Raw genomic sequence first — 15263 nt, forward strand, 5'->3', positions numbered from 1 at the left:
TAAAATTTAAATATTGTTGCCTTCAAGAATTAACTTATCTTTTTGGGCTGGTGATGCTATAGCAACAACTGGCCTCAACTGAACCCTGCAGATTTGGTGTTTGCCCAGGAAATTTTGGATTTCTACAAGCGACTTGCTCTCCAGAAAAACACTTGTGGAGAAGTAAACATATTCAGCTCTTGTCTTGGGGGCCCAGCGTAACATCCTTGATCAGGGGTTGTTATTGTTTTTTTGTTTAATTGTAGTAAATTATATATCACATAAAATTTGCCATTTAATCAATATTTGAGTGTACAATTCAGTTTCATTAATTACATTCACCGTGTTGTGCAACCATCAGCACTGTGCATTTCTAAAACATTTTCATCACCCCAAGCAGAAACTCTAGCGATTCAGTGGTAACTCCCCAATTTTTTTCTCCCCGGGAATCCAGCTAGCTTCTGATCTCTTTATTGACATTCCCTATTTGTTCATGCAGTGTTCTCCTGATTTCCTTTAGTTCTTTGAGCATACTTTAAAAACATTTTTCATTGAAACATATTGATTGTACATATTTATGGGGTACAGAGTTATATTTCAATAAATGTACACCATGTGTGATAGGGTAAATTAACATATTCATCATTACAAAACTTAATCATTTCTTTGTGATGTGCATATTTGATCTCCTCTCTTCTAGTCGTTTGATAACATGCAATAAAATCATAAAACTACAGATTCCTGGGTTGACTGTACACCACGACTTATTTTTTCCCCATCCAGCTGTAATTTTGTGTCCATTTAACCAGCTTTCACTGTCCTCCCATCTCACTCCTCTTTCCTGCCTCTAGTAACCACAGTTTCTTTGAGCATATTTAAAACAGTTGACTTAACACCTTTGACTAGTAATTCCAATGTCTGGGATTCCTCAGGGATATTTTCTGTCAAGCTCTTTTTTCCTGCAAATGCATCATATTTTCCTTTTTCTTTGTATGTTTCGTGATTTGTGTGTGTGTGTGTGTGTGTGTGTGTGTGTGTGTGTGTGTGTGTGTGTGTGTGTACTGGACAGTTTGAATATTATAACGTGGTAACACTGGAAGTCAGGTTCCTTTCCTCCTAAGCTTTTGAAGGTTGCAGTCATCCATTTGTATAATGACTTCTGCAGACTAATTTTTCGAACTCTGTATTCCTTGTGTGTGGTCACTGAAGTTTCTGTTGCATTATCTCTGGTCAGCTTGTGACCTGACAGAGATTTACTTTAAATGTCTGGATCCAAAAAAAAAAAGTTGCTGCAGCCTAAGGGGGCAGAAATAAAGACAAGCACCTGTGCTGTTCCTCCAGACTGAGCAAAATGCACAACCCCAAATTTTGAAGGGCAAGGTCCCTGGTCCCTGCTGTCCCCTGGTTCCAGGCATTGCTCTGGGAGGCAGTCCCCTGCCCTCCTCTGGGGGGGCTGAGTAGGGGACCATAGCTGGTTTGCACATTCTGCTTTCTTACCTTTTCCTTCATCAGCCACTCCCCTAGGTGTTTAATGTCTGATTAGTTTCCAGAGCTCAGAATAGTTGATTGTGATGGATTTTCCAGCTTAATGGTTTTGGTAGAGGGACTGACTCCTGGGCTTCCTGCTCTTCCATTTTCCATTACGTCACTCCACCCGTGATTATGTTTTGGACATGACTATGACTGGTGCCAACTGTAGCCAGTTCCTTTCTGTTTCCCACCATTTGTCAAAACAGCGGTGCTTTGTTGTTGTTTTTCAAGGAGACTGAAACTACGTTAATGTGATAAAGTCCTTTGCAGGATTTCCCTAGCACCCACCCCTCACAAAAGTTAAGCATACTTTTAGAGTGATGGTGTGGTTGCTAAGAATGGTCTTTATTTTTGCAGTAGAACTTAAAAATTAGTTTCAGTTCTTTCACAGTTTTATAGAAATAACCATATTTTATAGGTCAAGGGAATTGAGAGCTAGAATAGAGAACTGTAAGTGATGATTCTTTGTTCTTTCCACTTTACTCTGGTTTAATATAACATTCCTTTTGTCTCAACGGTGCAGAAAGAGCCACAGTAATTTTTTTTTTATTGTAAGAATTAACTCTTTCTGAGACAGTCCTTCACATTGTTAGTGCATTATTTTATTTGAAGCACATGGAATGTTCTGAGTATTTGACAAGAAAGTATTTAAGTGTGATGATAATTTTACTTTTTATTAAGGTGAGCAGTACTTAGTCTAAGTCTCTGGAATTGGATATGAACTCTGTTATTATAACCTAAGTCAGTCAGTAATTTACATTGTCAGTTTTGGTTTCACTTCAACCAGGTAATAATACCTTGTACTTACGTTAAAGATTTTCTTCTCAGGAATGCAAGATGCTTTACAAGTGCTCCATTATACTATAACATAGGTGTTAGGAAAAATAGAGGTGTTCATGTTTTTATATGTGGAAAAGCATTCGACACAGGTTTTCTGATTGAGCATCATCATACAAATCACTTACCCACATCAGGTGTCTGGAGGCTGTGACTGGCAGCAGGCAGTCCAGGGTCCTTATTTATTTATTTATTTTTTTCTAAAAGATGACTGGTAAGGGGATCTCAACCCTTGACTTGGTGTTGTCAGCACCACGCTCTCCAAGTGAACTAACCAGCCATCCCTATATAGGATCCGAACCTGCGGCCTTGGTGTTATCAGCACCACACTCTCCCAAGTAAGCCACGGGCTGGCCCCAGGGTCCTTATTCTGAATAGAGCTGGAAACATCATTTGGTGGAGTAGAGCATAGAAACTGTCAAGAATATACTGGAAAGAGCTTAAAATGATGAATCATATTTTGTAATGTGTTCAGCAAAGCAGGCAAATCCCTGCATTGAAGGTAGTGTGGAGATACTGTAAAAAACAAATCTTACCCTTTTTTTGCCCTAGGTAAGATGCCAGTAATGTAGTTCATATGTAGTTATGAATGTTTAGCTGTCCATGAGAGTTTTATTAATTTTTTGCGAGAGCTTTTTGGTACTGATAGAACAATTGGATTTGTAAAATTTCATTGTGCACACACAAATTGTAAATCTTTTCACTAAGTTTGGTCATATTTGAGAATTTCTTTTTCGATGTTGTTAAGCCAAATGTGAAGCCTTGGCAGTGTGATTCTTGGTAAGCCCAATTTTACTACTCTTTCGTTCGTTCGTTCGTTTTTTTCTTTTCTTTTCTTTTTTTTTTGGGGGTGGCTAGCCCAAACGGGGATTCAAACCCTTGACCTTGGCACTCTAACCAACGGAGCTAACCAGTCAGCCTGCTACTATTACTTTCTGACCAAGATGGAGTAATGAAATTATTTTTTTCAGTAGTTCGTTGTCTCATTGTGGGCACTTATGGATCTAAAGCATGGGGTTTCTTGGGTTTTTTTGTACCCAGTCAGTGTTCTTACATTTCTATTCCTTGACTGAGTTAAAAGACTTAAGGTGGATCTGAATCTTCTTTTATTCTCTATATGTGGCACATTTAGCCATGAATTAGATAACCAACCTCCTCATTAAAGATACTGAATCAAGTAATTGGAAGACTGTACCTTTTAACATGTCTGATAGGAACATTGAGTTTCTAGTGGATATTTGAACTTTTTGGAGGTTAAAATTGTATGCCTGTTGTTGATTTGGTCATTTTATCAGTGAATTGTAACAATGATTCTGACACGTAACTTGTTGCTTAGCTTCTGTTTCTTACATTGTATGTTTGTTTATATATATATTACTGTTAAGTGAAAAGGATTAGTAAGTGGAGTTTTCTGAGTTAATTTAAATTTGTAATCATTTAGCCAGTGGTTAATCATAGAATTGGATTTTTCCGAGTTGATTAGATGAGGGATTTACAGGTTTAATATGTTACGTATGTGCTTCTGTGGTGACATTTGAAGAAGGTAAGCTACTTTTTGTTTCTTCTGGGAAGAGTTCTGTTCTTGAAAACGTTGAAAACTTGCAGAAGTCTTCTCTATTGGGGTGAAGATTTTTGGGGTGGTGTGGAAGATAGGCAGGAGGATGAGATGTACACTGTACATACATACCACTAGAAAATAAATTTTTATGGTTTCTCTTTCTTCCTTCAACTTAAACAGATGGCTTTTAGAAGACCTGTGATAGAGAGTAACAGAGGCAAAGGCCTTTCAATAATGGATTATTAGAGCTTGATAATTGGTTGTGTAGTATTTCATTTCTCTCAAAGATAGCAAGGCGTTTTGACTTCTCCATTTGTGTTGGCAACTGTACCTCTCTGCTCCGTTTTGTACCATAAGTACCATATCATAGCTTAGCAGGAGTGGCTTTGCTTTGTGCTGATTTCTCATTCTAAGGCAACTTTTGAAGCCCTTTGTGATATATGCTGCATGGTGCAATGCCAGTTTTAATTAAGTCTGGACCCACCTAAGAATCCTTTGCACTTTTTATGGAGCACATTTTAACTTCAATGGGATCGTTAAAGCCAGAGGAGGCCACAGTAGAAGGCCTAGACCAACATTCTTAGAATGACTGCAGATCATTATGGAACCCCAAAATATGTTTTCAGTCACTGAAATTTATTGGGGCTTTGGGAATATCAATTTTTTGAGAGGTTCATCTGAAGGAGGGAGTAATAGATGCCATTGTAGTTCAGATAGAGGATGAAGGGGCAGAGGAGGTGTTTGCTCAGTGCCTACTGTGTCAGGCACTGTTGTAAACATCTATATATCTCCATAGAAGCAGACCATGATGAGAGTGGTGTTTGCTCTGTTTTGCAGATTAGTATTTGGGCTTAAAGAGTTCACCTCTTTGTTCTAAATTCAAACTTTGACTGTAACCTACATTGCTGCTAACTATTTTGGTATTGTAGCATTTTAGATTTGCAGTAGATGCTGTGAATCTGGTCTCTCATCTTGCTGATGAGGAAACTGAGGCAGAGTGATTAACTGCAGGTGACGTCTTAGTTAGGTAGTTCATCTTAGAACTAGGCCAGGAATGCAGCCATCACTCAGTCTGCTGCACAGCCTGCAGTTGGAGTGTTTAAGTGCCTACTGTTTGAACCAACATGAAAAGTTCAAGGCTTGGCTCTTTTAGTTCCATCTGTTTGTGAAGGTTTTCCCAAATTCTCCAGCTCTCCAGGACAGTTATACATACTGTGTTGTAGCATAGTTTTGACACTTATTATCTTATTATTATTATCTTACTATTGTTATTCTCTTATCTCTGTAGCTTTGAATTTATTTTTAATGATTTCGTATCTATATACAATCATGTTTTCATTAGCTTTTGCTAATTTTTATTTACCGTGTACTCCCCATTTGGATGATTTTGAAGTTTTTGTCTTATACTTTTGTATGTCAAAATATTTTTTTATTTCAACATATGGTGAGAAATAGTATGAGACCAATACATACATACATACATATATATACATATATATATATATATATATGTATATATATATATGTATATAGAAGCAAAAACTTCGCAAGCCATTGTTTACTCTAGTAGGAGATGTACTGTGATCTCTTCTATTTTACTGAAAAAGAAAATGATGGTTGTGATCCACTAAATAGACCTCGCTGTCTGCTAATGGATGCTACAGTTTGAAAATCACATTCTACAACTACTAGTCCAGGGTTAGGGAGAAAGTATTCGGGTGCTTTCTGAATTTCACATATCCTGAGGCCTACTGCTTTCATACTATTTTTAGGATGCCTCAAAACTTATGGCATGGATGTGATTTGTCATAGTTTTTTTGCCTTTGATACAGTTTCAGAGCACACAGTGTTTTCTAGAACAGGTACGAGGGTTAAGCCCTCTCTTTGCTTCTTCACATTTTTGTCATTTAAGAGAAACAAACTTGTTTCTCACATCATCTTTTATGCTTTGGATTCATCTTTTTACTGCTCACCTTCACTTCTTGGTTGTGTTTACACCTCATGTTTTCCCATCAGCCGCTTCCTGTGCCTCCAGAACTTTCTTAGTTTACCAAGTTCACTTGCTTTCCTCACCTCCAAGAAGCCTTCCTGGGCATGATTTGGCAGTTCTCCTTGGTGTACTGACATTATCTGACTCTTTTCAGTATTAAACTTGGAATGATAAATGCTGAATTCTAAAATATGATTTGAAAAATAAACTGGGGAAAATGTATTGGATTTATTGTATTAAACAAAGGAAAGTTGTGTGGGAACTAATAGTTTGCCATAACGTCTACTAATGCATAACTATCTACTATTTTATGCTAAATAGGATGTATACTGTTTTCTAGATAGTAGAGATTCATCCTTTTATGTTTTTATAATTTTTTATTTCTTGCTAAAGTGTATTAAGTTGTCTACTTTCTTAAACAGTGTATGCTGAACATAAGTAACTTTATAAAATGACATGTCTTCACAGATACTGTTTTTTTTGTTACAAAAACCATGTTCCAGCTTTAGATGTGGATGTTGTGGGTTAGGCGATTTCTAAATTAAGGAAAAAAGGTAATTCCAAAATAAGTTAATTATTCTTAAACATTCCTGGTTATCAGTTTACTTTTGTGTAATGTATATCTTTCTTATAATGGCAGAATGAAGAATAGTCAGTTGTATGTTTTCCATGGTTGACTATGTAAAAATTATTTAATTGGATGGCAGCCGTCTCCCAGATTATTTTTTTTCCTGTTTGCAGATGGTATCTTTGGTTTGCCAGCAACATTTAATATATTGTTACCTTTATATTGCCAAAATAATAGACCAAAGGTGTCTTTGCAATTTCAATTTATTATTCTTTCACTTGGATGGTGTTTTCTTGGTCCTCATCTTTTCAGAAATTTATGCTAAGTATGTTTAAAAGGTACTTGCTTCCATGGCCTGTACGTTCTTAGTGCTGAATGACTATTTCTGAGGCTGAGATACTATATCCTAACTTTTATTCAGGACTTTAACAGTTGACTTTTAATGGACTATCCAATATTTTATATTTAATGTGATTGGAAGACCCGACAGATTCACGTGTTGCTAGAACTGTGAGGATGTAAGGTACTATAGACATAGAGGTTTTACGTCTGAAAAAGCCAAGGTCCCGAGGGAGGAACATTTTATCTCAGGTGGTTCAATACTTAGTGGCATGGTCAGGACCAGGCTCAAGTCTAGCTAGAGCTTTGCTGGCTCAGCACTGCTTTTAGTACACCATGGTCTCTCTGCAGTGGTTCCATAATAGATCCATTCGCCCAAGAAATCTTTTCTGTAAAACATTTCCTATTTTTAATGAAACTTGAGTTTCAGTTAGTAACATTATGTTGACAGGAATATTGACTAAAAAATACTACTCAACATTAACTTTCTTTAATTTTTAAGCATAAGCACAGAGTTTTTACTTTATTGAACTTTTACATTTAGATGTTTTATTTGGTTCTTTTTTAAAAAACTGCTTAGACTTTAGAATCTTTTCTTTGTTCTTGTAATCAAGCCATTGTTATTTCTTGGCTTAAACATTTTTTTTATATCTTGTGTCTGTTAGTTCTGATATTTAATATCTTCATGAATGTCTGATTCTGCTGTTTGTATTTCTGCTGGCTCTTATTCATGGTGCTTTATATTCTTGTGTGTTTTTGTAACTTTTGACCATGAACTCATTGCTCTTGGAATTTTATTTGTAGGAATTCCTTGTGGGAGGATCGAATTTGTTTTCTTTTAGAGTGAATTTGTAGTTCTGCCATTTGTAGGGTGGAAGAAGGCACTGTCAATTTAAGATCTCTTTGAATTAAGTTCTCTGCTTGAAATTTTCTTTAAGTCCACATAGCTTGTACACATTTGGGTAGCTTGTGCACATAGCTTTGTACAAACATCTTTCCTGTTATAAATTTTTGGAAGATATTTATTTACACAAACATACACACACACACACAGGTCAGGCAAATTTCCTTGATGTTTCCTGTGGTATAGGATTATTAGTTTTTTATTTAGCATATTCATTATTACAAATCATACTTTATGCCCCTTATCCAGTCTCCCCTCCCTCCTCCCCAATAACCATAGATTTGTTCTCTCATCTGATAGGTAATTGTTCCTCTGTTGATTCGTTGCCTAGATGATCTGTCCAGTAGTGAGAGAGGTGTGTGCAGGTCCCTCACTGTTATCATAGAGCAGATGCTTCTGTTACTCTGGAGTGTGCTTTGTGGAGAGATGTCCTCTTCTCCTTTTTTTGGTCTCTGCTGTTGACTCTCCTTGTGTCAGTGCAGTTGAGTGTCTGATGTGCCATCTGCACAGTGGCTGTGACTACTGCTATGGCCACTAGCCACTTTTGCAGCATCTGTGGCTATGGTGGGCTACCCACGTGGAAATGGTGGTTTTGGTGTGCTCTTTACGTGGTTATGGGCAGGTTTGGCTTTCCCCGGCTCCTGCCTCAGGACCCTGGGGTTGGGAGAGGGGGCAGCAGCAGCGTGCCTGGTTGCAGGTGGGTTTCCAGGATTATTTCTTGTTCTCTCTTACACTGAAGATAGAGCCCACTGGGGATCCCAGCTGCATGCTGGATTTCCAGTTGGGCTCCCTATCTTGCATGAGCCCTAAGATTTAGCACCTGTTTCCTGCATTCCATTCTATTCAGCTATTAGGAGAGAATCTAAAGGGTCACTAGGATTGGAAAATACCCTCAGTGTGAATGAAATCTGTCTTGCATGTTTGCTTGTCTCTTGTGGTTCCTCCATCACTTTGTTTTTTGGTTTCTGCAGATTCCTTATTTTCTCACCAGCGTGGGTTTCGTTCTGGGGTTTTTTTTTGTGGGGTTTTTTTTTTTTTTTGTAATTTTAAATTTTATCCACTTTTTGCTTGTTTTCATTGGAAGGGTTATGAATATCTAATTGCTTCTTCATGATGAATTCTATAGTAATAGGTACTAAGTCCAAAATAATCTTTTGCCTAAGTTACAGAAATGGGGAGCAGTCAGAAAAAAATGTCTTCTTCCATCTGTGTGTGCCGTGCACTCAGACAAAACAAATGGATTCTGATACCTGTGAAAGCTCCAGAACAGAAATTCTTACCTTGGCATGCCGCCATTCCTTCCCTTTATCCCAGTAAAGCATCACAGACTTCATAAGCCATTGTTAGTGTTGGTAGGATCCTGTTTCTCAAGTGTGGGGATGGAGCTATTACTATAGAATATTTACTTGTTCTAGCTTCAATTTAAATCTTGGGGTGCTTGATTGGCCACTATTTGACATAATAGAATTTGTTAACCTTCAACAAAATCCTCAAGGAATGTCTTAAAGATACTAAAAATTGGGCAGCAAAGTTTTGATTTGGCAGTGGTTTTTACCAGTTATGTAATGTTAGTGTTGAAAACACTTCAGAAACTGAATTGCCTGGTATAATCTTTTGCCTTTGTAGTTAGCATTAGGCTGGAGATAGGAGTGTGCTCTGATATTTCTGCAGAGGATGTTTTTTTTTTTTTTTTCCTTTTTGTCTCTTTTTTACTGACTGGTAACGGGATCGCAACCCTCGGTGTCGCGCCCGTACCGGGGACCGGCAACGGGATCGCAACCCTCGGTGTCGCGCCCGTACCGGGGACCGGCAACGGGATCGCAACCCTCGGTGTCGCGCCCGTACCGGGGACCGGCAACGGGATCGCAACCCTCGGTGTCGCGCCCGTACCGGGGACCGGCAACGGGATCGCAACCCTCGGTGTCGCGCCCGTACCGGGGACCGGCAACGGGATCGCAACCCTCGGTGTCGCGCCCGTACCGGGGACCGGCAACGGGATCGCAACCCTCGGTGTCGCGCCCGTACCGGGGACCGGCAACGGGATCGCAACCCTCGGTGTTGCACCTGCACCGTGCTCAGCCAGTGAGCGGGAACCGGTCTCCACATGGGATCCGAACCCTCGGCGGGAGCGCCACCGCGCTCCCAAGCGGCGCACTCTCCAGTGCGCCACCGGGCCGGCCCTGCAGAGGAAGTTTTGAATCCATGCAGTAGGAGTGCTCCTCCTGCGTTTGCAGCATCTGTTGTACAGTATCATCCCACAGTGAGGTGTAGTTTACTGTGCTACATCTTACTTTAGAACTATAATAAAGAATTCTACTCTTTCTTTGTACTTTGCATTTAGGTCTGCTACCCTCACTCCATCCATAACCATAATTCCTCAAGCTGTTGAATTGTGTGGCTTGGCATATATTGGTCGGCTTGGATTCTGGAGTTTTGTGTTAATATACTAATGTCTTCAAAAGCATAGATAAAAGAAATGTTGACTTAGAAGAGACTTAGAAATTACCCAACCTTTTAATTTCCTGAATAGTTTTAGCTGTGAAAATCTTAATTCTTGTAAAGGCTTGCTTGGAAACCCAACAGATAAACTTGGAACTGGGGGGTTTTGAAAATCACTGAGGATTCTGACCCCTTCATTTTGTGAATGAACATTTTTTAATCCAGAAAAGTTAAGTGACAGTGATTTATAGCTCCTTCCACTCTTATCACTCTGGTTTACTCTTCCCAGATCTTCTAATCAGATTACGGTTTTGATTTGTTGCTAGGCTTTTGGGGGGAGTACAGTGATGGTACCTCTGGGGGCTGCTTGTGGAAGTGACTCTTGCCTGCCAAACTGAGAGGAACTATTTTTTTGTATTATAGCAATCTTTTTTTATCCCCTTCTGATTTTTGTTTTTTTCCTCCTGTCATTTCTTAGCTTTTCTTTGGAGCAGATCAGATTTATTACCATGACTGGCTAATGAGCATAGATTATTTTCTTTGTGATTGAAGGAAAGGAGAAAAGAGCATCAACATTTATGGGACACCTGCTTATGTGCCAGGCACTGTCAGCGCCTTAAAGAAGTTAAAACTTGTTTAATTTATAGTCACGCTGTAAAGCAACTGCTGGCATTTTCCTTTCACAGTTAGGAAACTGAGGCACAGAAAGGCTACTACTTGACCCAGAGTGGAAACTACTGTGCAGGCAAAGGGATGAGGGAAGGGCTTTCTAAGCAGGCGTGAAATTACAAGTAGGACCTCTGGGGTGTGTTTCTGTGATTGGTCTAACCCTGGAAAGAGAATGTTCACATGTTATTCTGTTCTTAGTTTATCTGAAGGGCCAGAAATACTTTCCTAAGATGTGTATGCAGGTATTTTATTGTTCTAGATGGATAGATGTATGAGGAAGTATTTTGTATGATAGCAACTTTTCTTCTATTTTTGTGGGGCAGGGAGTTATACTTATTTACAGCAGGTGGCACAAATCTGGGCTTATTGATTATTTTCAATGTACATGAGGAAATTTTGTGACAAGGTACTAGAGCTGGCAGAGGTGGGGGTAGGACTTGCAACGTTCCCACCAGTTTTGTTCAGTGGATTTTGGAATTGCAGTAATAATTGAATTTGATGTTGTTATAAAATGTTAATTGATGTCCAAATTTAGAAATGAATTGTATCTATTAATTAGTGATTATATCAAGATTTTCTATGAAGCCTAAACATAATTCCTAAATTAAAAAAGTAAAGACAGTATAATGTATATAGAAGTGCTGGTTGGCTGAAGGATGTTATAAGAAATGTCTTGTTTTGGGCCGACCCCGTGGCTCACTCGGGAGAGTGCGGCGCTGGGAGTTCTGCGGCGCTCCCGCCGCGGGTTCGGATCCTATATAGGGATGGCCGGTGTGCTCACTGGCTGAGCATGGTCACAAAAAAAGGACCCCCCCAAAAAAAGAAAAAGAAATGTCTTGTTTTGGTGGAACTTGACCATCACCTCTCCTATTTTTAATGGTTACTCATTTTCTGTCGTGATCCATCAGGAAGTTGAGGATGCAGTGTCTAACAAAGGTTCTGGGCTTCCTAGGCATAGGAATTGAGCACAGTAAGGCAGCAGTAGGTGTGGGATTCTGAGCACTGATGTGCTGTTAACCACATGTCTAGTGTAGTTGAGGAGGTATATTGTGTGTGTTGTCTTCTATGTGACTCTGCCAAGTGATATTTCGGTATTTTTCTTAAGTAATATTTTATCAGTTATATTTATCTGGTAGTATGTTTTCTTGGAAATTTTCAGAGTGAACATATCCAGAGTTATCACACTATCAGAATTGCTTCTCTTTCCCTTTGTAAGTACATTTCAGAGTCTCTCTTGTTGTGTCTGGGTACGTGTGGTCACCCATACTACTACTCAGGGCCGCAGCTCCTCCTCCTCCCTTTTACTTGTTTTTCAGGGACCTCACATGCACCGAATTGAGTGATCATGTTCCTGAGACCATGACACACTATGATTGTGCAAGGCCCTTCTTTTGCTACATTTCGTTTTATTTTTCCCTTTTTCCATGTCCCCAGTCCCCTTCCAGCACCTGCTTCAAGTATAGTTAATGTGCATCCTTCTGGTCCACTGTCTATGTACTATTTTTTATGGTGGTTAATATAATTTTTCTTTTTTTAATTTAACATGTTTTTGAGATTTATCCATGTTTCTTTATGCAAGTCTATTTCGTTAACTGCTGTGTCGTGTGCTGTCACATTTTACATATCCATTCCCCCAATGGTGGACCATCTAGGCTGCTGTCCGCTCTGCAGTCATTGATGATACTGCAGTAAACGTTTTTGCTATCTTCAGTTCTGTGTGAGAATTTCTCAGGCGTATTCTTCAAAATTGCTAGGCCACTCAATATGTGCATATTTGCTTTCATAAAATTTCAGCTCTCAGAGATGACTATCACATTTCACTCCTGTTAGAGTACACGATATAGCAGGAGCTTTCATTCATTACTGGGAATAAAGGAACACCTTATGAAAGTGTGTAAGTCCTTCATTCAGGCTTTGGTTTTATGAGAAAGTTCCTGTAAACTAATTATTAGTCTTCTTATTAAAAACCTTTACTCTTCTATATCATCCTTCATTTTCTTTCTGTAATGTTAGATAATGATAGGGAGCATAAATAGTTTTTAAAGGATGTCTCCATAACATCTGTATAATTGTGGCAACTTTATGGAAATACTGTAAGTACTAAGATTTTTGTTTTTCATTTTAAGGGCGCCAATGCTTCGGCATTAGAGAAAGAGATTGGTCCAGAGCAGTTTCCAGTCAACGAGCACTATTTTGGATTAGTTAATGTAAGTATCCATTGATACTTAGCTTTCAGAATTATGTTTAGAAGCAGTTTGAAAAAACATGAATGCATTTCATAATTTATTAAAGAAAAACTGTATCAGTATAATTAAATGCCAAGAGTCTTGATTTGTAATTTCGAAATAATCTTTAATGGAAAGGGAAATAAAGTTGCCTGAAGTCTCAAGTAAGAATCTTAGATATAGAACAGTTTCTATCTTACCAGTCTGATTTTTCCTATTTTGTGTGTCAAAAATTTCTCTTAACCAAAATTTCATATAGTGTAGATCAAGTGATATCTTGATTCTTAGAGAATTATTTTTCTAAATATAAGTGGTACAAATGTACAAGTGTAGATATAGCTGTGCAAATGCCTCCACCTGCCTATAGGGTATTTGGCAGTTTACTTCTGGTATTGCACCAGTACTACAGATAAAAAAGTACAAAATACAGGAAATAATCCTTGTGGAGGTCACTCTAGTAATTATAGATTATTAACATTTTGGGAGAGCTTTAGAAGTTTTAACTCTGAATGTTATCTGCTCTGAATCATCAGCCAATACTACAAACCTGTGTTACAATAATTATTGTGGTAGTTTGTTTTATACTGTTAGGTGGATTTATGATAGGGGGTTTACGAGGGTACTTCAAAAAGTTCATAGAAAATTTTGTATTATATTTTAATTGTATTTTTCCATAAACTTTTTGAAGTACACTCACGTGTATTGATGATGAAGCAGGTAACACAGTAAGTTATATTGAACAAATTGGTGTGTCACCGAATACTAGCATGTAATTATGATGCATGAGATGGATATGTTGTGGACTTAGAGGAAAGCAGTTGGATTGTGTTTGCCCTTGTTCTGGGAATCGTCTCTGTGTATGCATTGTGCTTATAACAGGACCAGCAGTACTCTGCCCCTCCCCAGAACAGGCTACTCATTACTCTTCTAGCTATTGTTTTTGGAACTTACATTCGAAATAAATACTGCCATTTACTAATCTATCGACTTCCTATTATGGTAGACAAGAAATTTAGTTCTACCTCCATCCCTAACTTCACTTCTCCCATTCTCCCAATATGCTTATTACATCACGGTCTTTAGTTTAATCACTGTTCAGTGTTTTTGTTGTTATGACTATTTTAAATATTATTCCCAGGTGAATCTAGTTATACTGTGACTGTCTTTTCTTTCCTTTTATATAACTTTGTTTGCCTGGAATTAATCACCGCTTTATTTTCCCACATCTTTAATTTTCGTTTATTCTTCCCTAAGTCTTTCACAGAACTAAAAAAACAAAAGACTTTCTTACCCTTAGTTTCCACTCGGTCCTCCCCGTCGGGTGAACTCTCTTTCCCCTTTGCCCTCCCTCTGGAGCCCCTGTCAGGTTCTTTTGGTCTGGTCTGCGCCTTTGCCCAGGTGGTCTTTTTCCTACCACTCTGACATTCTCTGCACTTCTCCCCTCTTTTTCTAGATCCCCTGTCTTGTTTTTTGTTTGTTTTTTTCCCCTTACTTTGTGGAACACGTTCTATAGTAGCTTCTTTAGGAGGTAGGCATGGGAGATATACTTTGACACATTGTGTATTTTAAAATCCTTTGGTTATTGTTGTAGCCAGAGATGGATCCTAGATTAAATTACCTTCCTGCAGAATTTTTAAGGCATTGTTCTGTTGCCTCCTGGCTTCTGTTGTCACTGTTGAAAATTCTGATGCCCATCTGATTCTTGATCTCTAATTTCTTTTTTTGTTTTAAAATTTCTGGAGACCTTTAGCATTTTCTCTACCCATATTGTTTTGAAATTTCACAATGGTGTCTTAGTCTCCCTTTCCTGTTATTGCGTTGGGTATTTATGGAGCCATTCAGACTGAAGACTCATTTTCCTCAGATCTAGAGCATTTCTGATGCTAATTTTTAGGATAATTTTCTCCCTATCATTGTCTTTTTTGATATACTATTGGTTGCACATAAAAACACTTAAGACTAGGGCCGGCCCGGTGGCGCACTGGATAAGTGCGCCGCTTGGGAAGCGCGGCGGCACTCCCGCCCGAGGGTTCGGATCCCACATACAGACCGGTTCCCGCTCACTGGCTGAGCGAGGCGTGGGGGCAACACCGAGGGTTGCGATCCCGTTGCCGGTCCCCGGTCCGGTACAGGGGCAACACTGAGGGTTGTGATCCGTTGCCGGACACGGAAAAAGACAAAAGACAAAAAAAAAAAAAAAAAAAAAAAAAAAAAAAAAAAAAAAA

The 15263-nt window shown here is 38.7% G+C and overlaps 1 protein-coding gene across 1 annotated transcript in view; it reads left to right on the forward strand.

The window, feature by feature from the left end:
- Window positions 1-15263, forward strand: part of USP12 (ubiquitin specific peptidase 12) — a 135358-nt gene that overhangs the window by 94528 nt on the left and 25567 nt on the right. The window contains exon 3 of the mRNA XM_008587681.1: window positions 12940-13020. Coding sequence (XP_008585903.1) covers window positions 12940-13020 — 81 coding nt within the window. The remainder of the gene's footprint in view (window positions 1-12939; window positions 13021-15263) is intronic.

This window comes from Galeopterus variegatus, unplaced genomic scaffold (assembly GCF_000696425.1).
Source record: "Galeopterus variegatus unplaced genomic scaffold, G_variegatus-3.0.2 Scaffold4492, whole genome shotgun sequence".
In the NCBI taxonomy this organism is placed as follows: Eukaryota; Metazoa; Chordata; class Mammalia; order Dermoptera; family Cynocephalidae; genus Galeopterus; species Galeopterus variegatus.